Here is a 23,618-nt window from a genome sequence, read left to right on the forward strand (position 1 = left end):
ACGATCCTGTATCCCGACAACCCGCTTTCTATATAAACCGAAATTAATCCCAATAGCCGCCTTTAATACATCTGAACCGTCAAAGCATGTTTTGGTCCGCAAAATCAATGTAGCCAAACGCCAAAATGATCTAACCATATGAGGTATCAATGACTCGCAAACCTCAAAAATCTCAAAAAAAACGCACGCTTTGAAATATGACAACTGATAAAATTTCCTGAGAGCAAAGCCACCAAAGCAAAGGATATCCGAACCGACAGGGAAAGAGAAAATATGAACAAAAGCTCATCAATGTGTGATATGATATTCAGCTTCAAATCTCCTCCATCAAAGACTCATCTCCGACTTCGCGCCACTGTCGAGACTTAGCGGCAAGGCGGTTGATGCCTGCAATACGTCCAGCCCATAGTGACTCGCACGGCGTACGGAAGGTATATCCACGCTGAGAAGAAATAACTCCAATGCTCTGAAGCACAGACTTCCTCGAGTCGCGGCCGAAAATGGCGGCATGTCCCATCCATTCGAGAGCGGCGTTGAGTTCTGAATCCAGGGCGGCAACCGTCTTGCCGTCTATGCCCGCCCCTGGGATGAAGGCACTCTCTGGAATGGGCGATGGCGGGTGAAGACGCTCCGGCCCTGTTCCGGTGATTGTGGAAGCGGCATCGTCATTAGCCGAGCCACCTTTGAGGCTGCTTGTGGATGCCTTTTGGGCCGGCGGGGGGAGAGGAGGCAGGCCACCTTTTCCGAGGCCTTTGAGGATAGTGCGCGTCTCAGTGAGAAGATGTTGTGCGCGATCATTTTGTCCCTTAGACACAAGAATCAGGGCACGGGTGAGCATATCAGAAGTGAGTAGTTCCATGCGGCGCTGAACCACGGACGGATGCGGAGGAATAGGGGGTGTGAGAGGCCTATTCGAAGGCCTCGATTTTGCCGGAGCTGGAAGCATCGTGATTGCTAGAAGCGATGGCCGCGATAAGTGTGCCAAAGTGCCCTCGCGGACGATATCTCCATATGTCATATCTGCTTGAATAAGGGGTACTTCCTCTACGCTCAATGTGCGCTGATCATCATGGTCCAGAGGTCCACCAAGAGCTTCAAGACCAGACACGATAGATTCCCAAGGATCCTGCGGGTACTGCTCTTGAGTGGCGCTGTCGGGGGGAATCACGAGTTGCACAAGAACATCTGGTTCATCCAAATGTCAGCCAAACCAAGCCATTTTAGCGCCGGGAATAAAAAGAAGTCTCACCTCTCTTATCTCCAAATCGAAGGTCACCCAGAGCAACTTCAGCATCTCTGCCAGTCGCCCGTTTTGTGACATGAAGCGCGCCGCTGATCTTGACGAACTTCGCAGGAGAACCCTCCGGCAACTTGAGCTTCAATCGCACGTTTTGATGGGATGTTGTCTGCAGGGATCCAAGACAGCCAGCGACGCACTCCCGCAGCATCATCCAGTCCTTGACGTAAGAGTAGGATGCTTTGGTGCGGGAAGAGAGCTCAATCATTGTATCTGGTTTATGAGTCATACCAAGGCCGAATGTATGAATGCCAACCCTGCAGGTAAAAAAGTTAGTTTTTTTTTTTTTTTTTTTCATCTCACTTCGTTCGCACAATGAAGAACCAGATCTCTCAAAAAATACATACTTTGCGGCCTCGGCTCTAGAAACAACAAAATCCACGCCCTCTGAGTCAGTTGTCGACGAGTCACTAATCAAAAGTATTGATGCAATGGGATTGCTATAGCGACGTTGCATCAGAAGGTCCATTGCAGCATTTGCACCCTCCACAACATCACCACGGAGACTTTTCTGGCCAACGGCTCGAATCGACTTGAGAACCTTGGACCACCCGCTCCATGATTTTGTGGTCATGCCGACGAGCGGCACGCCACCACCATTGGATCCAAAGGAAACCAAGCCCATTCTGTCACGATCGCCGAGACTTTGCACGAGGAAATTGAGAGCGTCGCGCAAGACGTTGATTTTGAGCCCTTGCATAGAGGAGGTCAAAGGGATAACAACCACCAGGTCGACCGGTATGTGAATGGATGCTGGAAGGTTATCGAGGCCGTTCGCTGCTGGGTATGTGTACTCGGTCAAGGATGTATTGTTGGTCCGAGCTGCGCCATAGGAAGAGTTGACCGAGGAAACCCGGTTTGTCGTGTCTAGTGTTCTATAGTCATCTTCATCGGTTCCAGAATTGTCAAGTTCAAGCTCTGGAGCTCGAATTGGGATCTCGAACGAATTCAGATCGATAAGTGCTCGCTTCCACTGTTCGAGTTGAACTTGATTTTGGAATTGGAGATGAAAAGATGGGAGTTCTGGTACAGAAAGGCTGAGCGTCAAGATTCGTTCGTCTTTTTGCGGTGCAATCAAAATCATGTTAGCTTAAAGAGAACGGGCGGAGAAGATTCCCAATCAGACAAACCTGTAGAAGCATCAACCTGCTTCAGGTGCTTTCGAATTAAGATTGACCCTTTGAGCGTGCACCGTGGGGCTTTTCGCACCGAAGCTTGCTCATCCCAGTCACGCCTCGGATTCGCCTTCTTCTCCTTGATGCAAATAAGCATTTCTGAGAACAGGTAGCATTCCAATTCTTGCCATGAATGACCGTCCTTTCCGACTCGAATGGTGGCGTAACGGCGGAGTTTGCCAAACCTATCACGGGGATCAATAGTTTGAAAACTGAAGTCTCAATTGATAGAAGACTTACCTCTGGAAGTCAAGTCCATGCCAGTTGTCCACGCGAATCCGTAGATCTTCGGCAACATCATCGAGAGCTTCGGGGGGCCCGTACATGAGATCGCTTTTCCGACTGATGAGGTCGCTCTGACGGCTGAGAGGATCGCTTTGCCGGCTCAGTGCAGAGGATCTGGACGGCTCGTAACCTTCAGATGGGTGGAGGGACGACGCGGCCACGGAAGCTCGTGGCTCTTCCGATTCCGGCCGCCATTTTCCTTCAGGCACCTCGACAGTGACCAAGCATGTCAAGCTTTGTTGTTCTCGCGATCTAGAAATGGTAGGAAACTCGCTTCTGACTGTGACGATGGGAGGCGGGATAGGGTGCTTGACGGGGTTAGCACGGTGGGTCACCGCAGATTCCATTGACTGAACATCATAGTCGTGTCGTCTGGGAATGGTGCCGGAATGTGTCTCTGCATAATCACTCGTCGATGCGATGCCTGTATTGCCACTATCATGTCTGGTATGGTTCGAGTAGCGCGGTCCACCATGGAATCGCTCAACACGTTCCCTCGATTCCCGGCTCACATTGTCTCTGCTATCACGTGGCAGTGGACGAGCCCCAGATTCAACGCTCGGAGGCCGCTCTCGCGAGCGAGATGAGACCGAGTCCCAGGGACAGACCGGATCCGGAGTCGTCTGGGCTTGCTCAGGAGGGCCGCTTTGCGATACCGATCGCACGATATTGCTCAGCTTCTCTGCGCATAGAGTCAGCATGATTGCCCGGCAACAATGGTCGTGCAAAGCAGACGAGGGTGTATACCTATATCAAGCACATTTCCACCTCTGCTTGTGTCCAATCCAAGTGGTGCATCACAACTCGGGCAAGACTGCGAGTCGATTTCCCGAATGTATTCATACAAGCAAGCTTCATGGGCAACGTGTGCGCAAGTCAACTGCAAAATCTTCTCCCCTCGAAGAATGTGTTCGAGCGGTTCTTCGCATACGGCACATTCGGTGCCGACAAATGTTCGATCTCTCCTCATGGTTCTTTTTGAACGATCCAGGTAGGATGTTGAAGCAGACGTGTTTCCGGGTCGCCCGTCAAATGAAGGGGTCTGCTCCGCGGTGGAAGGCACAATACGGCCGGGTCGGAGGGACTTGGGGAACAGGAGACGACTCGAACCCGAGGATGAGGATGATGGATTTCTGGGTCCTGGGGAGGATCCAAGGTCAACGATGGATCAACTTTACCCTAGCGAAGCATATCCAGCAGGCGCGGAACAAAAGTGGGGAGGGACTGGAACATGGTTTGGAAAAGGATGGCAACCAGGGGTATAGCGATAATAAGAACATGCCAGATCTTAACATACCTTTGGACTTTGCTTTCCAGCTCAAGTTTGCGCCCGACAAGAGACCCAGCTCGCGCAACGGCGCCAGTTGATTTCGACTCGAATTATCGTCCCCTGGTGGACCGGCCCGAGACGAGGGACGTATGATCGACATGGGTGGTAGAGTTTGCTGAGACAACAATAACAACAATCCCCTATATCTCACAGACCTTCTGCTAGTACACCTGAAGGGCTGGCGAGAAGGATCCCGGTGGGCAGGAGCAACGGTATGCTGCGCCGGTGGGAGGCGCTCTGGGTCAACGAGGCGGCGACCATCAAAGTTAGTAGCTGGCGGTGAAAGTAGTAGTAGAAGTAGTGGGCCAGCAAGCGGAAATCCAATGACTGAATAAACCACCCCCCAAAAAGCTTGGTGGTGAGTGAAGCAGGACGGACGAGGCAGGGAGGTTGCGCTGCCGTCGTCGTCAAGGTGTCCGTCTCTTGCTGCCCCTACCCGGGTAGGGCATCGAGATTAAGAGTGACAGGGAGACCCGCCGCGGGCACTGCGGCGTCGTGAGCGGAGGCAAGAACAGCACCGGCGTTCGTGGTTCGATTGAGCCTCGGACTGTCAAATGGTCTGAAAGGGACCAGGAGGTGCCTTGAGGGCGAATGCTCCGTAGATTTCGCGTGGGGATTCCCAAACTATTGCGTAAACGGATGGTGCCCACACCCATGGTGAACCGGCGTCCTTTAGACTCACGGTAGGGAAGAGAACAGCGCGATTAACCAAGTGGGGATAGGAAGGACGCCATGTGTGCTTGGTGTTCCAGGATATATTGCCTCTGGCCACCATGATTATTACTATGATTATTGCTGCTTGACAGGAAGTGGGAAAATAATTTCTGTGTACACCCCGAGAATCGTCGTCACTGCGAACAAGGTTTGTGCCGTTACCATGAATTGGTTTGACTCTAATGCAGTCGGGTTGATTCGCAGGGGCTGTCGATAATTTTCTCTTTCTTTTTTTTCCCCTCAACTCATCGAGAAGGGTGTTTTTGGTCGGAGGAATTGGATGGAAACGGTGACGTCTCCGTTTTTGTGGGTGCAGATCAAGAGCGTAGAGTACAGAGGTACTCCTGTACTGCAGTGGCTTGGACAGGTTCATGAGAAAGCACGAGGGAGGCTTGTCGAGCTGCAGACCGTTCCAGCTCGCTTGACCTGTCTGCCAGAACCCAAGGAAGCAGCTGGCAGCAATGATTCGCCCAAACAAGGGGATTTCAGCTTCGCTACTGGAGGAACGGAAAGGAACCACCTGCATCTGCAACCACCACGCCATTCGAGACCCTTGGTTGAAACCGGCTGGCGGACTCCTTTCGGTCCCGCGGCCAAACCAAGTAAAATTGGGTCTCTAGACCCAAACGCGTCTCCCGACCCATCTCAAGCTGTGCTCAGGTAAATTTAAGCCGGAAAGCAACCCGTTTTACGGTTCTTGGCTCTCCATTCGGTATCGGCCAGGGCCCAAGTCCTCAGCTTCGGTAAACCCCCCTGGAAAGCTGCTCTTCTTGCCGTGTCCACTCCGCAGGGGGCATCGGCACTTTTCTAACGAATCGCCTATCAAATGCTCCTGCCAGTCTAGGTCACAGTATGTGTGAATCGCTCCTGGCCCCATGATGTGCTTGCACTATTCACTTTTCCTGGGACTTGATTTTCCTCAAAATATCATGGTCATTTCACTGCCAGAGCATAATAGAAGAGGGCATTATCTCAGAAACGACGTCGATCCGTTGTCATGTCACTCAATATTCCTCGAAACTGCGCATTCTGTCTGTACTAACGCACGGTTGTTTCAGCTGCAACGCCAACCATGAAAATCCCGGTCAAGCCTGGCCGGCCCAGGAGGTACTTCATTGCAACTTTGTGGGCGAAGAACCATTGTAAGAGTTGACGGGCGGTACCAAATACACTTGCTTGTCACATAAACGACCTGTGTCGTTGCGGGCCGGCCTCCAAAGAGCATAGTTGGAAGTCTGCAATGATGGAGGGTCGGTTTGCCCCATGTGCACGTACTGGTGTATCGAAATCGAATGATTTCTTCTTCCCTAAGAGTAGTCTAGGTTTGAACTATTGCCATCGTCTCCGTGGTGGACCCGCTGTGCAAGAATGATTTTGTCTTCTCCCTACACGTGGTGACTTGGACTGTGTTGCAATGGACGTGCTTTTTTTTTCTCCTCTTCGCACTCAGTCGGGGGTTAGAATCAGTACCGTAGTAGGGATGCAATATTCCAACGGAGCGCTAACCGGTGCAGAAAGCCATCTACCGCGTGGCGCTCATCGTGCACATTTTTTGGTGTCTCTGGTGGAGGCATCTGTGCGATGTCGCTTAGTTACTTTGTATTCTTTGCCGTATTCTTGAAGTCACTTCCGCTTTTTCACACTAAACGGCATTTCTACTCTACCCCTTTATCTGATACATTTCTTCCTCTTCTACAAACGAGCGAAGTTACGCCGAAAGAGAAGCTATAACCAAGGGTTACCTAGTTGCACGCCACCGTTGGCGAGATGCATCAATTAAAAAGCATTAAAGAAAAAAGCTACCGTTCACCGGGACTTTGAGACTGTGTTTGACTTACCCCGTTAGACAGGGCATCTAAAAAGCACTTGTCAGTGTCAAAAGTATTGACGTCCGCCAAAATCAAGCCGTGTGTGTGTGCGAGAGGTTGATAGGATCAACTTAGTCCCATCGAAGCTCTCTCTTTTTAGGAAAGTCGTAACGGGTAATCTTTCACTTTTCAACTATTCTCCCGAGAAATTGGCCCGCGGGCCAGGGGGGAATTTGGTTTGGTTGCATTTTGAGCCTTTCGCTGCTCTTTGCTCCCTGTCTAGGGTGGATCATACAAATGATTGAGTCTTTCGGCAGCTGCTGACAAGGGAGAGACATCATCGCTTATGCCATGCAACGTGGTAGACGGCATGGGCTCCGCCGAGATTAAGAACGCCAATTCTAGAAGACCCAGTAATGATGATTGAGACTGCAGCAAATGATCGCATCATCCCGGACGAAGCGACGGGCAGTGGGGGTGCTGTGAACAAAACAACCCAGAGCCCTTCTCTCTCACATCCTCTCTCTCCCTCCTGGTGCGAGGCCAGAGAATCGTGAACATTGCTGCAACGGAATACCTGTGTCTACTCGTGCTCCGACCCTCTCGTTGCTTCTTTCATATGATGTGTCAGGTAACCTCTCGACCTGTACAAAGCCGTTCCATTGTGTTGGTTCATATCGCCAAAATCCGGACGCCTGCAGTAGTGTCCAGTTCTCCCACCAAGACAATAAAATTTGCTTTTTCCTCGTCACCTTCAACCCTGTGCCAGATCAACTGAAGTCGCCTTTGACAAGATTTGATTTGTCTTGTTTACTACACATTTACCGCAACATACCCTGAAGCAACACTCATGGCATGAATGGTCCATCTCATTCGACACCCTCTCGCATCTTGAGGATGAAAATCTACGTCAAGCTCGTAAGTCAAAGAATCCCTGGTGTGATACACTTTATGTACATCCATCAATTCGCGCGTATATGTCCCCAGTATCAATATCTCGACAAATCGTCAAATCAGAATGGAGGTCTTGCATTGGAATCACCGGGGGTTTCCCTTGTGCCAACGTGCGAGGGTGCCAAATGATTCTTGAATAGTCCCACCCAGAACTCACGGCCTCGGGATTAAATCCCACTGGGTGGTTGTGGAGCGCTCTGAATAGAATTGAAAGCTCATGCTTGGTAGCCCCCCCTAAAATTGCCACGTTATATAGCCCTGCGATCTTTTCCACATGGTGCTGAGACCAAGCGCAGCCCCGCCCTGTTGGGCTTCAATCGTATTATCAGCAGTTGCGCCAGGGGCTTTCGACATTGAGACCAATTTGAACGTAATTGATATGCGGTCGACAAATTTTTCTTCTGTTACGGGCAGGGTTACCACTGTTAGCGGTTGAACAATTGAGTCCGAGCTTGGGAGCGCGGAATTTCCCAAATGAATTTCTTGGCGCCTTTTTAAGATCTCAAGCCCGTTTCAAAGGCACTTCGATCGGCTTGACTGCTACCAAATAGTTTTGGCACCGGCGAGCACTGATCAAGTAGGCGTAGATGAGTACTTTGTTTCCCGAACATGTGCTTTTTCGCCGTTCTCACATTTCTCTTCGCCTACGGAGTAAAGCTCTAGACGCAGCATATTTGATCCGACACACGATGAATCTTTAAATTATCCGCCTAAGCCAGTCGCCCTCCAGCCCTTAGTTAAATACAAAGTACTCGTGTGTACGTGGAGCTCTTGTCTGCTATCATATATTTCCCCTGTCAATCATAGCAAACACGACATTGACCACGTTCCATCTAGCGTTGCGTTTCTGCACGGAACGATAGTGCTGCATTAGATTGCTTGTTCATATGTGCTAGTAGAGCTTGTCATTAATGCCATACTCTGTGATAACCAAGATATTTTGTCAGAAGCACAACAATGACCTCATTGGAAGAATAGCTCCCATTTCACATGTCAAACCCAATCGTGCTGACGACAACAAACGAAGCAGCCTCAGGATCTGGCTATAGATGCCATGTTTTTGTTTCTCGACACAGGACCAAGCCGATGAGGATATATTACGGTATTGACATTTCCCGTTTGTTACTTGCAATATTCTTCGGGACCCCTATCAATCCTAGAATTCCAAGCTGCAATGCGAGTCTACAATCATAGTTTAAACGCAACGGCTGCGCACTTTCTCCTCGTTCCTGTCGTTCCCTCATCCAAAGTCTCAATAATTTCGCCAAACCGTGCCGGATAAGCGAGCATCTGTTGGCGTTGAGAAAATGGATACGGGGCCGAGTTTTCAAGCACTTAAAGAAGATTGGTCTAGGAAATCTGTAGAGTATGAGGTATCTGAACAGTTATCACAATAGTATCAATCATGTTGGCAAGAGCAACAAGCATTGAATTTTTCCAATGTTGAATAATGATGAGTTCCTTGTCTTTGTTCAATGAGTCCAGTGGATAGTCCAATTGAAAGGCTGTGATTGGGCGCCCTTTTAAGCTGGAGCTCAGAGGTGGGATCCGAGGGGTCACATGACCTTCGGTTTCCGTTGCGCCAACATCCCAACCAGTTCAACGTTCGACGTCTCTTGTGCTCAATCGCTGTCTTTGCCGTCAACACCGTGCATTCGGGCAGCCTCATCATGTTCTCCAAGGCATTGAGACCGACTTGGGCATTGCCTTTGAGACGCAATGTCATTGCTCCATTGACCCGGCGGACCGTCACCACCGACGCCGCCTCCGCCTCCCTCGAAAAGGGTCTGCCAGAGGTAAGCCGGAATTTGAGGATATGAGAAAACCCTCCGATATATCAAACCCCCCATAACCTGTCCGCGCCAATGCTAATTCGATCAATTCGCATTTTTAGGGCGAGGACAAGCCCTTTGAGGTCACGCTCTCTGATGAGAGCTTCGAGACCTACGAGCTCGACCCTCCCCCTTACACCATCACCACTACCAAGCAGGAGCTGAAGAAGATCTACTATGACATGGTGGCGACTCGGTACGTGTACCTATGGTCTCAATGCGTCCGCAACGGTCGCATTGATAAAAGTTTTTGATGGGATCAAGTCTCTAACGGCAATGGCAAAAAACAGACGCATGGAGTTGGCGGCCGACCGGTTGTACAAGGAGAAGAAAATCCGTGGTTTCTGCCACTTGTCCGTCGGCCAGGAGGCCGTGTCGACTGGTATCGAGCATGCTATCACCAAGGAGGATTCCGTTATCACTGCCTACCGTTGCCACGGTTTCGCCATGATGCGTGGTGCTTCTGTCAAGAGCATTATCGGTGAGCTTCTCGGCCGGAGAGGCGGTGTTGCCTACGGCAAGGGTGGCTCTATGCACATGTTCACCCCCGGTTTCTATGGTGGTAACGGTATCGTCGGCGCCCAGGTCCCTGTTGGTGCTGGTCTCGCCTTTGCCAACCAGTACAATGGCAACCAGAACACTACCATTGCCCTGTACGGTGATGGTGCCGCCAACCAAGGTCAGGTCTTTGAGGCCTTCAACATGGCCGCTCTCTGGAAGCTCCCCGTCCTTTTCGGTTGCGAGAGTAAGTTTTTTTCCTGGTCCTCCGATTTTCAAACATCATCGCCGCAATAGAGGAGAACAATCCGCTGATCACTCTTTTGCCTCATAGACAACAAGTACGGTATGGGTACTGCCGCCAACCGTGCTTCCGCTCTTACCGAGTACTACAAGCGTGGCCAGTACATTCCTGGTCTTAAGATCAACGGCATGGATGTCCTCGCTGTCAAGGCTGCTGTTCAGTACGGCCGAGAGTATACCGCTGCTGGCAAGGGCCCTCTGGTCCTTGAGTACGTTACCTACCGTTACGGAGGTCACTCCATGAGTGACCCTGGTACCACCTACCGTGTAAGTACTTTTATAACCCTTGTATACGATTCCCCTTGAAGAGCAAGTGTGATTGATTCAAACCTTTTTTTGAAAAAACCACAGACACGAGAGGAAATCCAGCGCATGCGTTCGACCAACGACCCCATTGCAGGCCTCAAGCAGAAGATGCTCGAATGGGAGGTCGTCACCGAGGACGAGCTCAAGAACATTGACAAGGAGGCCCGTGCCAACGTCGACGCCGAGGTCGCTGAGGCTGAGCAGATGCCCATCCCTGAACCTACCCCCCAGATCCTCTACGAGGACATCTACGTCCGTGGCTCTGAGCCCAACTTTATGCGTGGCCGTGTTCCCGAGGAGAACTACTACTACCACGCTCAGAACTAAATGTAGTTTTCATTTCTTTTTGAAGAAGATTGTAATTTAGAAATTGAAGCTTCTTGGGGCGCACTTAGCGCGTTGCCTTGTATATCTTTTTCCTGCCCTGCATATCCGCCACTCTACCAACCCGCCACTCTACCAACCCGCCAATCTGGCACTCCGCCAATGTGACATAATTGACATATTTGCAATTCTCGCGCGCCCGTTTTCGTAACACAACGTATTCAAACCCACCCATCCATCTGATTTCCAATTTCTTTTGCATCTTTTTTTCAAAAAGTGAATCGCCTGGACCAGAGAAATAAGCCTATCCTATTACCGCTATAAAGAAGAGAGAAAACAAAAAAAAGGAAAGAAAAGGAAAGTAGCTAACGTGCTATAGAAACATTTACCCCCGTAAGACAACGCAAGTGGAAATCAATTTTAATAGAGTAAGGGAAAATAATGGAGTAAGAAAAAGAATTGTAAAGTGTAAAGATGGGGTGATGGGTGATGGGTGATAGGAAAGAAGGAAAGCAGGACCCAGAACTAATCCGAAGAATAAAATATGACCTAGAGATAACTAATGCAAGGATAAAGTGAAGACCGAGAACTAATCCATGGATGAAATAAGACCCGAACTAATCCACGGATGAAATGAGACCCGGAACTAATCCGAGGATAAAATAACACCCATAACTAATCCAAAGAAAAGATAGAGTCCAAGCGCACTAAACCATAGCCTTGAACGGACTGGAGAGGAGGGGGCGGGGGCTTCTCACGTCTTTGGCTTCTTCTGCGCTGGTTCATCAGCGGCATCTTCATCCTCATCCTCATCCTCGTCATCATCTTCTACAATAACCCTCTTCTTGCCACGTTCTCTCTTGTCCATACCGGGCTGCTGTGATGTCTCGTCCGCGGTTGTCGATGCTGCCGCTGCGGCCACAGAGACGCGATTCTCGGCGCCCTTCAATAGCCTCGTATACTCATCGATAACACCTTCTAGTGTCTCCTCGAGCTTATCCACGCGCGCGAGGCGGTCATGCTGCATGAGGGTATCCTTATTCTGCTTGTAGAGACGGTGCTTGACGAGTAATCTCCAGTAGTAATAGGCGCGGTCGTTCTCGTCGGGTGCGTTGCCCTTGCGCGTTAGTCGCGCAGTAGAGCGATGACTAGGCGGGATGAGAGAGAGGAGATACATCTCGACGAGACGGGCCCATTGTCTGGCGACAATCTTGTGCTTGAGACGCTGCTGCTCGAGAAGATCGCCGTCGAGTAACGAAGAGACGCGGACGCCATTACGCCTAGAGGTGCCGGACTTGCCGCTTGGTGTGGAGGCGGGAGAAGTGTTGATTTTAATAGAAGCAAAGGTGCCGTCTGCTCGGAGCCGCGAGAGGTCGCAGAAGTCGCGCATGTCGTCGAATGATTCGTTGGGGTCTTCGACGGTGATTTCCTTGACGAGCGGGTCGGATAGAAAGTGGTCATATATTGCGTTGTAGAGCTCCGAGCCGTGTCCTTCGCCATGGTATGGTGGCAGAATGAGAAATTGGGAAATACGCTCTCTGCATGGAAGTGTGTCCGGGTCGAAGGGGTCGGAGGTGGGGAGCGTGAAGTCGCTTTTTGCTCGAGGTTGGAGCCGCTGCGGTCGGGACTTTGAGCGGCTGGTGGTGGGTTTTGGTAGGTCGTTTGGACCAGTGTAGATATAGCACCGGTAGGAGGTGGAGTAGCCGATGAAGGAATATCTGGAGGCGGTGGGAGTAGGCGGAGTTGAGAGTTTTTCGTAGCTAAGAGAGTGTTAATTTGATTAGAGGCAGGCGCCGGTGTGTGGTTGTGGGAAAAGGGCAATTGAACATACACAAGGTAGACGTTCCACCGTTTCAATGACCATTCAGGGTCTTCCATGTCAATGTACGATCCTCCTTCAATAAAGAGCGGGACGACGGTCTGCACTTGCGATATGATTGTTCGCAGCGCGGGGTCGCCGAGGCCGCCGGTCCAAACTTCGAATGTCCTGCCGTTCCGCGTGTATGTGTGCATTAGTTTACCAGGCGGCTTGAAGTCCTTTGCGGTCTCGTCCGACTGGAGCAGAGCATTGAAGTCTGAGGTCTTCTCGAATGCAACTGTTGCTTGAGGTCAGCGCCATACGGAAAGTTTAGGCGTACAGGACGCAGAGCGTATAATTTACCGGGAGCGACATGTTCTTTTAGAGCGTCGTTCAGATCGATTGCCTTGGCGTCTCCAATTGGTTTGAATTTCTTATCATAGCTGATCTCAAGGTTTGGGCGAAGGTTGTGTGCAGCGAGTCGAAAGTGGATGCTTAAGCCTTGGTATCCAAAGATCTTTTCTTCCTCGCCAAAGATGGGATATGTAAATTCGGGATGAAAGGTGGCAATTTCATTGGGAGTATCGGTGCCTGGCTGGACGAGAGAGATTTGGAAAGCTTTGTTGGAGTCTGAGAGGTCTGTTATGACGGATTAGTGACTTTTCTGCGATGTAATTTCGTTTGGATTGTAGAGGAGAGAAGAGGTAGCAAGTATGTTTGACGTACATTGTATTAAATCCTCCATGATGGCCAGCTGTAATATTCCTTGCTTCTGGGTCAGATAATATCGTGAGAGTAAATGATTTGAGATTCGTATTCAATAATGAATCTCTTTTAGAAAGTTGAAGCTTGGCGCGTCGCGTTGATGGATCTGCGTCGCGAAACCACTTTGGGGTTAAACTAATGGTTAAACGGGAGACTAGTTACTCTACTCCAAAAGAGCATCATCGGCTGAATAAGCAGCGCTGTGACACGTTTAAGCTTGACCTTGCATAACTTAATTATTCGGGGGGTTATTATCATTATCTGATTTGATTCCCAACACTCTGGAACTCCCAGGGGAGGACAGATCTGCTAGGCTTTAATGTACGAGGCCCTTGCCTCCCTTTCACCATCATTTTCTCCTTCTTCTTCGATGTCGGAGGGTATATTACCATGTATTGAGCTCATTACAGCCGTCCTCTGAACAAGCTATACATAGACCTTCACTTGCGGAGTTCTCCCTTCTGGTCATAATCAACATCTCTGGGCTTCTCATAGGTCTCTCAAGATGCTTGACGGCATTTTTTTGCTGCTCAGCTTGAGCATTGTCATGGCAATTGCGTAAGAAATTCATCTTAGCACAACCAGAAGATACCTGAATTAATAAATGCTTCCAGTTCATTCCTGGCCGGTTCATTACCTCTTTCCTTTGCATTGAAACCCTCGCAACTTCGTCTCATCTCCACCATTGGCATGGGTGTCTTGGTTGGCACGTCATTGATAGTGATTATCCCCGAAGGCGTTGAAACACTCTACAGTGCCAGTTCTCCAACTCATGCTCATGCGCACTCTTTGACTCGAAGATTTGCTCCTCATAATCCAGTAGAATGGCGATGGATGGGAAACAAAGGCCATTCAGTGGATGTAGAATCGCCGCTTTGGACTTCCCCTTCGCAAACCCATCCAATTACGGGAAAGCGGGACGATGTGTCGGTGGCAGCGCCGGAAGACTTCAAAGCACCACCTGGACCGGTCATACCGGAAGACTTCAACGGCAGTCCGGGCCCAGTCACACCAGGTGATAAAGAAAGCCTGGATTCTAGTCAGGACTATGGACATGCTTCGATAGCAGAGCTACCACCTGATTCGGCTGCGCCCGATGTTCCTTCTGGGACTGCGCCAGACTCTGTTCCGCATGAGCAGCACGGCGAAGAGGAACACAACGAATCCATGCCCGAGCCACATGTGTGGGTTGGCGTGGCTCTCATCCTTGGATTCATTCTCATGTATCTCATCGATCAATTGCCGCAGCATGCAGTTGGCCATTCTCATTCTCAACAACGACCATATCACATTTCTTTAGATAACTTGTCTCAAAGATTTCACCGGTCCGCTTCTCCGAGCGGCGGCGAGGAACAAGAAGGGTTCATTCAGTCTAACAGCACTATGGCAGAAACTCGAAGCTTATCGACTACCATTGGCTTGGTCATTCATGCTGCGGCAGATGGCATTGCCCTCGGAGCTTCTACCTCAATTAGCAGCACCAAACTAGGCCTCATTATATTTGTGGCTATTATGGTCCACAAGGCGCCGGCAGCATTTGGTCTTACTTCGGTTCTTCTTCGCGAGGGCTGGAGCAAGAGGGAAGCGCGCACACATCTTATCATATTTTCTCTCGCGGCGCCCCTTGGAGCTTTGGGGACCTGGTCGCTTGTTCAATTGCTAGGACGAGGTATCATGGGCGGTGATCAGGGTACACAATGGTGGACTGGCGTCCTTCTTCTCTTCTCCGCGGGCACCTTCTTGTGAGTGATTCCCGAACAAAAGCAATCTAGGATTCTCAACTAATTAGTTCGTTCCATTTAGGTACGTTGCGATGCACACCATGCAAGAGGTACAGTCTGCCAACCCGACTGAGGCTTCAAATGGTTTCGGCGATGGACATGCTCCGGAGTCTCGTCCTGGCCGGGGGCCGGCCATGCGAGATCTTTTTGCAACGATTGCAGGCATGCTATTGCCTCTAGTGACGCAACTCTTTGGCCATGGTCATTGAAGTCTGCAATGTTTTATGACTTGGCTTCTTTTTTTGGTGTCTTTTTTGATGTCACTGACAAAAGGCGTATGAACCTGATTAGGTCGTGCTTGGAGGCGTTTGGGATTACTGGAGCATATCCAACAGAAAGTCGGGCTCATCTCTTCCCATATCTTAATCCTTTCAAGCATCTGGTAGAGGACATTTATGGGTCATTTAAACTATTTATTTTCGATTATAATCATTTATATTAAAAACGACCCAACAGAATGATTTACACACTTCTCATACTTTGATTATCTGTAGACGACCGTTCGCGCAGCTGCAATAGCACCAAACGTGTATGGGAAGAACACAACGAAGTCTGCATGAAATCTAATAAAGGTACGATTGTCTTAATCAACAGCTTATCTGCTGTAAAAATCATGAAGATGATCATCATCCATTGAGCAATAACCGCAAGTGCCCAGTCCCCTACCGTATTCGTGCCAGGTTCTTCCCCAACTTTGAAGCGAGAGACGGCGTCTGCGCCGATTCCCCCTCTGTTCTGGGGTTGCACTACCCCAAAAGTACCTTTTCGGTCTCCACATCAGTTTACGATAGGAGGTATCTCAAAGGTACTGGATAGCATTTCAAGTTTGGTTCAGTACAGACGCCCTGCTTCCCGCTCCCGAAGCGCTCCTTTGCCCGACTTTTGGCGGCTCCCCCGTCTCATCCCCCCCAATCCTACTCTCTCATCTAAGCAACTCTCTCGATCGACGATTTCGTCTCCTACAAACTTTTCCATTTCCAACAACTTATTATCTTCGTTATGATTGACAAATTTATTCCTCGATCTGCGACGTGGTGAATTTCTTTAGCGGCAGGCTGAGTTTCTCATCTTCTGCTTCCCTCTACGCCAAGCACGTCACGCCCTCCTTCTCCCAGCCTTACCCGATCTGTTGTTCCTGAAGCCCGCCTGCTTAGGTGTCGTCACCTCCTCTCTTCCCTCTATCAACACAATAATCCAAGAAACACAATTCCGAGATTTGATACGCAGAGAGAGAGAGGATTTCAGGTAGGCGGTCGACGCTGGAACGCTAGGGACTACCTCCTTGCCATCCCAAACGGCGCTTGCAGTTGCTTGCGTGACGTTCATCATGGACCGTCAATATGTTCAGAAGATGAGCATCGCTGAGAGACGTGCTTCACTCGCCGAGTCCAACGACGAATATATCTCTCAGATGACTGGCGCGACCCCTCTATCGTTTGCTGCCTCGCCTTCACGCAACTCCCGAGACAAGGCCGCCTTCCCGCATGCGCGTCCACTCACCACCCCTGGCCGTGCAATCCCCTCAGCTATTCCCCACAATCTGCTTCCTTCGGCACCCGCTTCTCCGCCTACTCCGGCGCCGAGCCCTACCCCCCATCAACGTGCTCCGAGTTGGAGCAACGCGGGAGAAAACGAGGATGCTTTTCTCAAAGACGCTCGAGCCCATTTTAGCGGCTTAGGCGGTCCCGAGCGGCAGCGGTTTCTGGCCGAGCTTTTAAACTTGTGCAACAGTCAGCTTCTTAGTTTCGTTCACAGCTTTGTCAGCCCTCGATTGAAGAGAGATCCATTTCAGGCGTTGCCTACTGAGCTATGTTTGAGGGTGAGTGGCATGCGATGCGCATCAAAACATTGGGGAAAGCAGACCTTGGTTTCGTTGACATAGTTTAACTAGGTTCTGGCATTTATTGACGACCCCAAAACCCTCGCACGAGCCTCACAGGTATCGCGTCGATGGCATGAGCTCCTCGCGGATGACATGACCTGGAAGAATCTATGTGACAAACATGCCTATCGTCGGCTATCGCAGGAATCCAGCATGCATCATGGACGTTCCCGTTCAAGCGCTCCTGGACGGCCTTCGCCCTATATTCACATTCCTCGATCCGCTTCGTATGACCCGTCATGGACTGGGCCCTCGAGTAGCACTCCAGACCTCCCTAGTCATAGCCTCGACGATACCAATACTGCAAAGAGCGCCATCAGCAAGATTCGGCCAATTTCATACAAATCTCATTTTAAACAACGCTATATGGTTGAGACAGCATGGAGATCGGGCGGAACTGCCGTATCGCGCCACATCACGCCCGATCAAGGGGTAGTGACCAGCCTCCACTTGACAGATAAATATATTGTGGCTGCCTTGGACAACGCCAAGATACACGTATTTGATACCGATGGCAATAATCAAAAGACTCTGCAGGGACACGTCATGGGTGTATGGGCCATGGTGCCATGGGACGACATTCTGGTCAGTGGTGGGTGCGACCGCGATGTCCGAGTCTGGAATATGGCAACAGGGTGAGGAATTTCCGTAGTTTGATCCTTTGGCGCGTCGTGATGTGCTAATATGGAAATTTGTCCGAAATTTTTAGACAGAGCATTCATACGCTGCGTGGCCACACGTCGACCGTTCGATGCTTAAAAATGTCGGATGCAAACACAGCCATTTCTGGATCACGCGATACGACTCTGAGGATCTGGGATCTCGTCAATGGCGTCTGCAAAAATGTTCTGATCGGACATCAGGCAAGTGTACGCTGCTTGGAGATCAATGGGGATCTAGTTGTTTCTGGAAGTTATGATACCACCGCACGCATCTGGAGCATCTCTGGAGGTAGATGCCTCCGAGTCTTAACTGGTCATTTTAGTCAGATTTACGCCATTGCCTTTGATGGTAAACGAATCGTCACGGGAAGCCTTGACACCAGTGTCCGGGTCTGGGATCCTGCCAGTGGGTGAGTCGTCTTGACATGCGTCTTCTCTAGCACAACCGAAGCAAGAACTTGGTCTGATTCATGAAAACAGTCAATGTCAGGCAATTCTTCAAGGCCACACCTCACTAGTTGGCCAACTTCAAATGCGAGGTGATACCCTTGTTACCGGTGGTTCGGATGGCTCTGTGCGAATCTGGTCCCTTCGAAAAATGGCACCCATTCATCGGCTTGCTGCACATGACAACAGTGTAACGAGTTTGCAATTTGATGATGCTCGGGTGGTCAGCGGCGGAAGCGATGGCCGCGTCAAGGTGTGGGACATGGAAACGGGCCACCTTGTACGAGAGCTTGGAACCCCTGCAGAACAAGTTTGGCGTGTCGCATTTGAAGAGGAAAAGGCCGTTATTATGGGCTCCCGTCAACAGCGAACCGTTATGGAGGTAAATGTCTCCGCTAGAAGCTCATTCACCCAAATGTACTAAACCGTATCTAGGTGTGGTCGTTTTCGCCCCCAGAGGAAGTGGTTCAGGAGGATCGTTCTTCGCGAAGCCCGGTCAGTGCCCCTGAGCAGACCATGCCAGACTATGTGGGTGAGCCAATGGCTGAGCAAGTTGAAGCGTCGACGACGGCGCCGACAGACTTGACCATGGACGACGCAATGGAGGGTGCGATCGATCCATGATGAGACAAGGATGACAGATTGACAAAAGCCCGGTAGTCATCGTACGAGAAGTGGTAAGCCTCATACCTTATCTTCATGATTCTCAAGCGAGCGCCTGAGTCGGGCTGGGAGTTGTCGCGCGCGAGGCGTTCGGTTGAATATGATCTCGAACTCTTTAAGTGGCATTGGACACATATATTTGCATTTCTTTTAACGTAACGGAGTGGCCGGACCTCTGTCCCTCATGGCTGGTCCATGCAGTGTCATTTATCGTTCACGGGCGGGACCTGGTGGGATATGGCGAGCCATTGTGCTTTTATTGATTGATATCTTCGACATCACATCTGGGCGGAACTGCTCTGGGAGTGCAGGAGTCATTTGATGCTTTAAATTGATGACAGCGTTGGCGGAGGCGTTGCTATTTCGTTTGCTTTTTCTGTTTATTTGTCGCATGGTTCATGATGATGATGGAATTTATATCTTCCACGGAAGGCGCGTTGCATGTTATCTGACGCGCGGCTTTTTTCTCCTGTCTTCCATAGTGCTAATTTCCGACGTTGCTCGAAGTTGCTTTGCTGGGTTGTGTTCTCCCACGACAAATCTCCACGGATTGTTGAGTTTATTTAAGCGGGCGAAAACCAGCGAGCCGAGATATGGTTGCAGTGTTATAATCAAATACTTCAAAGACTTCAATACGAAAAACAATTCTAACATTGTATGATGACTGCTATGGCTGTCTTCTCGATTGTGTCGAGTTGCATTTGAATGTAATTTTTCATAATGACTATAGAAAACACAATAATAAATCAATCATCATTCCCCGAACTTACCGTCTGAGTTTAACCGCCCCATTTCAAGTCTAGTTTACTCTGGTGCGGCCTCAATTGTCTACCTATGTCTATGACAGGAACAGCTTTGGCCGTGGCATCATCATCTAGTTAAGGGAGAGATTGCTCTATTTCGCTATCACATAGTCATATCTTCTGCACAATCCAAGTCAAGATATTGGACGACCCGTCTGACGTCTAGGTTTGTTAAGATTTTCGCGTTGCAATCTTATCTAAGCGCGCAACGGTCGATTTTGTATTCCCAAACCTCACACTCACAAGCACCAACCCACGACCATCTGGTGACGTGGGGAGAGCTCTACAAATAAAGGAAGTCATTGATTCCGAAATTGGATTATCAGATCGAATATCATGTCGTTTTTCCAGATTGATTCTAAGTATATGAGATCACGGCCATCTTCTCTTTGGCCATTTCGGCATGATTTGTTGAAAAACGACGGTCCGGGACGAATCTGGGAATTGTGATTGGCAAGTCAATTCAATCCGATCCTACGGAAGGGCTCGGGAAAGGTTTTTTGACTAGGTTGGAACGGCGTGGAAGATCCGGTCAGAACTAGGGCAGGGGCGAAAAGGTTCGAGAAAAGACGGATCGGCATGCCAGCATGTAATTGGCATGAGCTGGCTCGGCAGCGGGCGCTGGCGACAGCAGTCTCGGCGATTTTGTGGGCCTCATGATGAAAAAGATGAAAAACACGAGGATGATAGTCCACTTTCAGTGCGCCTTCTCTTGCGTGATCGCCATCGCATGGAAAAGCAAAACTGACTGACCTGGTTGACGGGTACTAAAACAAGGTTATTAAGCATGACAGAGTATCAGAAAGGTCAAAAGCGGAGAACTGGTCCCAAGTGGCGGACCCATAGTGTCCATTCTCTGGGATCCGAACATGGAGACCCTAGTCTTGTTTTCATTTCTTTGACACATTCGTTGCTGTTCTTCCGACAAATCTAACTCCTCCAGGCAAGAATGGCGTATCTGGGTACTTTTGGTGTCGATGTCGTGATTTACAACATTGTGCACATCTTTCGCAACTCGTGTCAGATCAAGAGGCAAATATGGCTGACAGAATGGCCCAAATACCCTTCTTCATCCGGGTGAGAAGAAATGTTGAGTTCTCTCTCGTGCCACCTCACATTTTTCTGATTGCGGCGAGTCTGATTTGAAACGCGATCATTTCGCGGACAAGGACGAGGACACCTTGCTGTTTTCGCCGACGTCTTCATTGATTCTTTGTTTTCTGCCCCACTGAATACCTCCGTTTCTGCCCTACGGAGGCTATTTCTCTCATCCCGCGGATAGATCACACTTGACTTCAAGACGTCTTAGGCGTCTCTGGTATCATCATGCGATTCTCCCACGAGAGCACCCGCGAGTCCAACCACGATGGCTTTTCAACTGTTTTCAACGGTCATGCAGTAGATGCAGATGGAATTGCCGTGGCTGCTCCTCCACTGCCGGTCAAAAATCCAGCAAAAGAAGATGTCGATCCCAACGTCGACGAGAGCGTTGCAGGTGGCGAGTTTGAAAAGATTGAGGAGGAGAGTCATGATCACCCTGAGGTAGCTGCTCTCCCTATCGAGGTTCGGCAGCTCGTCAGCCTCGACGACGATCCGACGCTCCCTACCATTACTTTCCGCTATTTCATCCTCTCGATCATCTTTGTCGTTCCTGGTGCATTTCTTTCGCAGATGAGCCATTTCCGTACGACTCAAGCTCCCTACTCGGTATTCTTTGTTCAAATTGCCTGCCATTACGTCGGGCATTTCCTGGCTAAAGTTCTCCCCAATTGGGTAATCCGTGTCCCTTTTACGAAGTACTCCTTCAGCTTAAACCCGGGGCCGTGGAGCATCAAAGAGCATGTTCTGGTCACTTTGACTGCGGCATCCGGTGCCAACTATAATCTCCTATATGCTCCCATCTCAATGGCCGAGCTTTTCTACGGCGAAACGATCCATCCAGCTGTTGCAATCTTTTTCATGTTTGCCATTACCTGGATTGGATATGCTTTTGCGGCTATTGCTCGTCAACTTCTTCTCTACGAGCCCAATTACATTTGGCCACAAGCTTTGATGCAGACCACTCTGTTCGAAACCTTCCGCAAGGTCGACCGATCCTCTCCTCTTGCTCGGCGCCAAATGCTTGTATTCTTTCTCTCACTTCTCGGCATGACACTCTGGCAATTCTTGCCAGAATACGTCTTTCCCTTCCTCTCGTCACTTGCGTTCCTCTGCTGGGTCGCGCCGCACGACAAGGTTGCAAATTTTATGGGCTCAGGCATGAGCGGCATGGGGTTTTTGAATCTGACTCTGGACTGGTCAAATATCAACTGGAATGGCTCTTCTATCATGCTTACACCATGGTGGACGCAAGTCGTCTTGTTCTGCGCTTTCGTATTCAACTGCTGGATTCTCCTCCCTGCCGCGAAATGGGGCAACTTGGGATCCTATAAGGAAGGATTGATGTCTAACAAACTCCTTACCGCCAACGGCACGAAATATCCCGTTCTCGAAGTGCTCAATCCGGACTATACTCTTAATCAAACCGCCTATGCCGAAAATGGCCCCATCTACATGGGTGTGCAGTACATCTGGAACACATTCTTTGACTACGCCAAGATCCCGTCTGCATTTACATGGATCATTCTTTTTGGGTTCGCCAACCTCAGCGTCAATGCCAAACGCCTCTGGAACTCTCGCATCCGTGGCGACCGGAACAAAGGCGAAGGTATCAACCATCAGTACCACGACAGACTAAACGTTTTGCAGCGCGCGTACAAGGAAGTCCCCTTTTGGTGGTATTTTGCGCTGTTTTCGGTTGCATTCGTTATCATCATCACCTGTCTGGCCAAGGGCTATTTCTTTATCCCGCTCTGGACGTTCTTCATCGCTCTCGCGACCGGCATCGTCATTGTCATTCCTATGGGCTGGCTGTACGCCATATCCAACTACCAGGTCGCAATCGGATCCTTCAATGAACTCATTTACGGTCTCATGGTACACTCCCCCGCTGGCGGCAACCACTTCCACCCTTGCGGGCCGTCCACTTACGGTGCTATCGCCGGAGACGCATGGTATCGTGCTCAGTACATGCTTCAGGACCAGAAGATCGGGCATTACATGCATATGCCTCCGCGAACAGTCTTTTTCTCTCAGGTCTTCGGGACAATTCTAGGCATTCCCATGAACTACGGCGTTATCCGCTGGGTGCTCAATACCAAACGCGACTACATCTCTGGGGCCAAGCCCGACCCGCTACACCAATGGACTGGCCAAGCCTTGCAGAGCTCCAATACTCTCGGCGTTCAATACGCTGTCATTGGACCCAAGCGCATGTTCTCCCAGGCTCTTTTTGCTCCTCTTCCCTGGGCGTTCCTCGTCGGCGCTTTCGCTCCGTTCGTATTTTACGGCCTTCATCGCGTTTTCCCTCGCGCGCGGTTTGACCTGTGGAACATCACCATCTTCTTTTCCGGAATGTCCGTCTTCTATGGTAACTTGTCTACGGGTTATACCTCTGCAATTATTGGTGGCTTCGTGGTCATGTACTGGGTTTATAGACGCCATTTCCAATTCTGGAAAAGGTATAACTACATGGTTGCTGCAGCATTCGATGCCGCCTTCAACCTCAACATGTTGCTCATTTTCTTGTTCTTTGGTGCAGGAAAGCAGGTTAAGATGCCGAATTGGTGGGGCAATAATGCCGATTCGACCGAACGATGCTTTGCTTCAAGCTAAAAATCGGGTTCTACAGCAAAATTTGGTTTGATTCTTCTATACTTTGGAGGAGCCATGGACGCATAAAAACAGGCGTTAGATATTGCTTTTCTATTAGCGGCAGGTCTGCATTTGATACCACTTCGTACTGTATTCAATTTCGATCGAATCAAGAATTCTTTCATGACAATGAAACGACCCCATCTTTTGACTTCAATCTTGAAAAGTAATAATATACAAGATGATGGCATTAATGAAAAAGCTTGGTGCTGCAGTCGGATGACTTGCTCAAAAGTTG

The 23,618-nt window shown here is 49.8% G+C and overlaps 6 protein-coding genes across 6 annotated transcripts; 4 read left to right on the top strand and 2 right to left on the bottom strand.

Annotated features, from left to right (window-relative positions):
• Positions 1 to 313: 313 nt before the first annotated feature.
• Positions 314 to 3,727, bottom strand: L228DRAFT_253508 (hypothetical protein; the record flags this gene model as incomplete). Its single annotated transcript, XM_018333754.1, has 6 exons — positions 314 to 1,185; positions 1,250 to 1,554; positions 1,645 to 2,356; positions 2,428 to 2,657; positions 2,713 to 3,439; positions 3,505 to 3,727. 6 exons carry the CDS (start codon positions 3,725 to 3,727, stop codon positions 314 to 316), a joined length of 3,069 nt encoding a protein of 1,022 aa, XP_018187191.1.
• A 5,506-nt stretch (positions 3,728 to 9,233) lies between these two features.
• L228DRAFT_239598 (hypothetical protein) lies at positions 9,234 to 10,829 on the top strand (the record flags this gene model as incomplete). Its single annotated transcript, XM_018331162.1, has 5 exons — positions 9,234 to 9,359; positions 9,458 to 9,591; positions 9,686 to 10,140; positions 10,228 to 10,463; positions 10,548 to 10,829. The coding sequence occupies 5 exons, from the start codon at positions 9,234 to 9,236 to the stop codon at positions 10,827 to 10,829; spliced, it is 1,233 nt and encodes a 410-aa protein (XP_018187192.1).
• Positions 10,830 to 11,580: 751 nt separating this feature from the next.
• Positions 11,581 to 13,369, bottom strand: L228DRAFT_283783 (histone acetyltransferase type B; the record flags this gene model as incomplete). Its single annotated transcript, XM_018336146.1, has 4 exons — positions 11,581 to 12,586; positions 12,658 to 12,922; positions 12,988 to 13,263; positions 13,351 to 13,369. The coding sequence occupies 4 exons, from the start codon at positions 13,367 to 13,369 to the stop codon at positions 11,581 to 11,583; spliced, it is 1,566 nt and encodes a 521-aa protein (XP_018187193.1).
• A 275-nt stretch (positions 13,370 to 13,644) lies between these two features.
• Positions 13,645 to 15,621, top strand: L228DRAFT_283784 (Zinc/iron permease). Its single transcript, XM_018336147.1, has 3 exons — positions 13,645 to 13,947; positions 14,004 to 15,131; positions 15,193 to 15,621. Exons 1-3 carry the CDS (start codon positions 13,895 to 13,897, stop codon positions 15,377 to 15,379), a joined length of 1,368 nt encoding a protein of 455 aa, XP_018187194.1. The 5' UTR covers positions 13,645 to 13,894; the 3' UTR covers positions 15,380 to 15,621.
• Positions 15,622 to 16,581: 960 nt separating this feature from the next.
• Positions 16,582 to 18,785, top strand: L228DRAFT_211977 (WD40 repeat-like protein; the record flags this gene model as incomplete). Its single annotated transcript, XM_018329921.1, has 5 exons — positions 16,582 to 16,989; positions 17,062 to 17,687; positions 17,762 to 18,124; positions 18,195 to 18,543; positions 18,597 to 18,785. 5 exons carry the CDS (start codon positions 16,582 to 16,584, stop codon positions 18,783 to 18,785), a joined length of 1,935 nt encoding a protein of 644 aa, XP_018187195.1.
• Positions 18,786 to 20,953: 2,168 nt separating this feature from the next.
• L228DRAFT_269108 (OPT superfamily oligopeptide transporter) lies at positions 20,954 to 23,341 on the top strand (the record flags this gene model as incomplete). Its single annotated transcript, XM_018335235.1, has 1 exon — positions 20,954 to 23,341. One exon carries the CDS (start codon positions 20,954 to 20,956, stop codon positions 23,339 to 23,341), a length of 2,388 nt encoding a protein of 795 aa, XP_018187196.1.
• Positions 23,342 to 23,618: the final 277 nt, after the last annotated feature.

The sequence above is a fragment of the Xylona heveae genome (assembly GCF_001619985.1).
Source record: "Xylona heveae TC161 unplaced genomic scaffold L228scaffold_7, whole genome shotgun sequence".
NCBI classification, from domain to species: Eukaryota; Fungi; Ascomycota; class Xylonomycetes; order Xylonales; family Xylonaceae; genus Xylona; species Xylona heveae.

Bases quoted from the DNA above. Each gene is read 5' to 3' on its own strand.
- L228DRAFT_283784 (XM_018336147.1), top strand. From the start codon at position 13,895: ATGCTTGACGGCATTTTTTTGCTGCTCAGCTTGAGCATTGTCATGGCA. The intron at 13,948-14,003 runs GTAAGAAATTCA...AAATGCTTCCAG, and splicing joins AGCATTGTCATGGCAATTGC to TTCATTCCTGGCCGGTTCAT. The intron at 15,132-15,192 runs GTGAGTGATTCC...CGTTCCATTTAG, and splicing joins TTCTCCGCGGGCACCTTCTT to GTACGTTGCGATGCACACCA.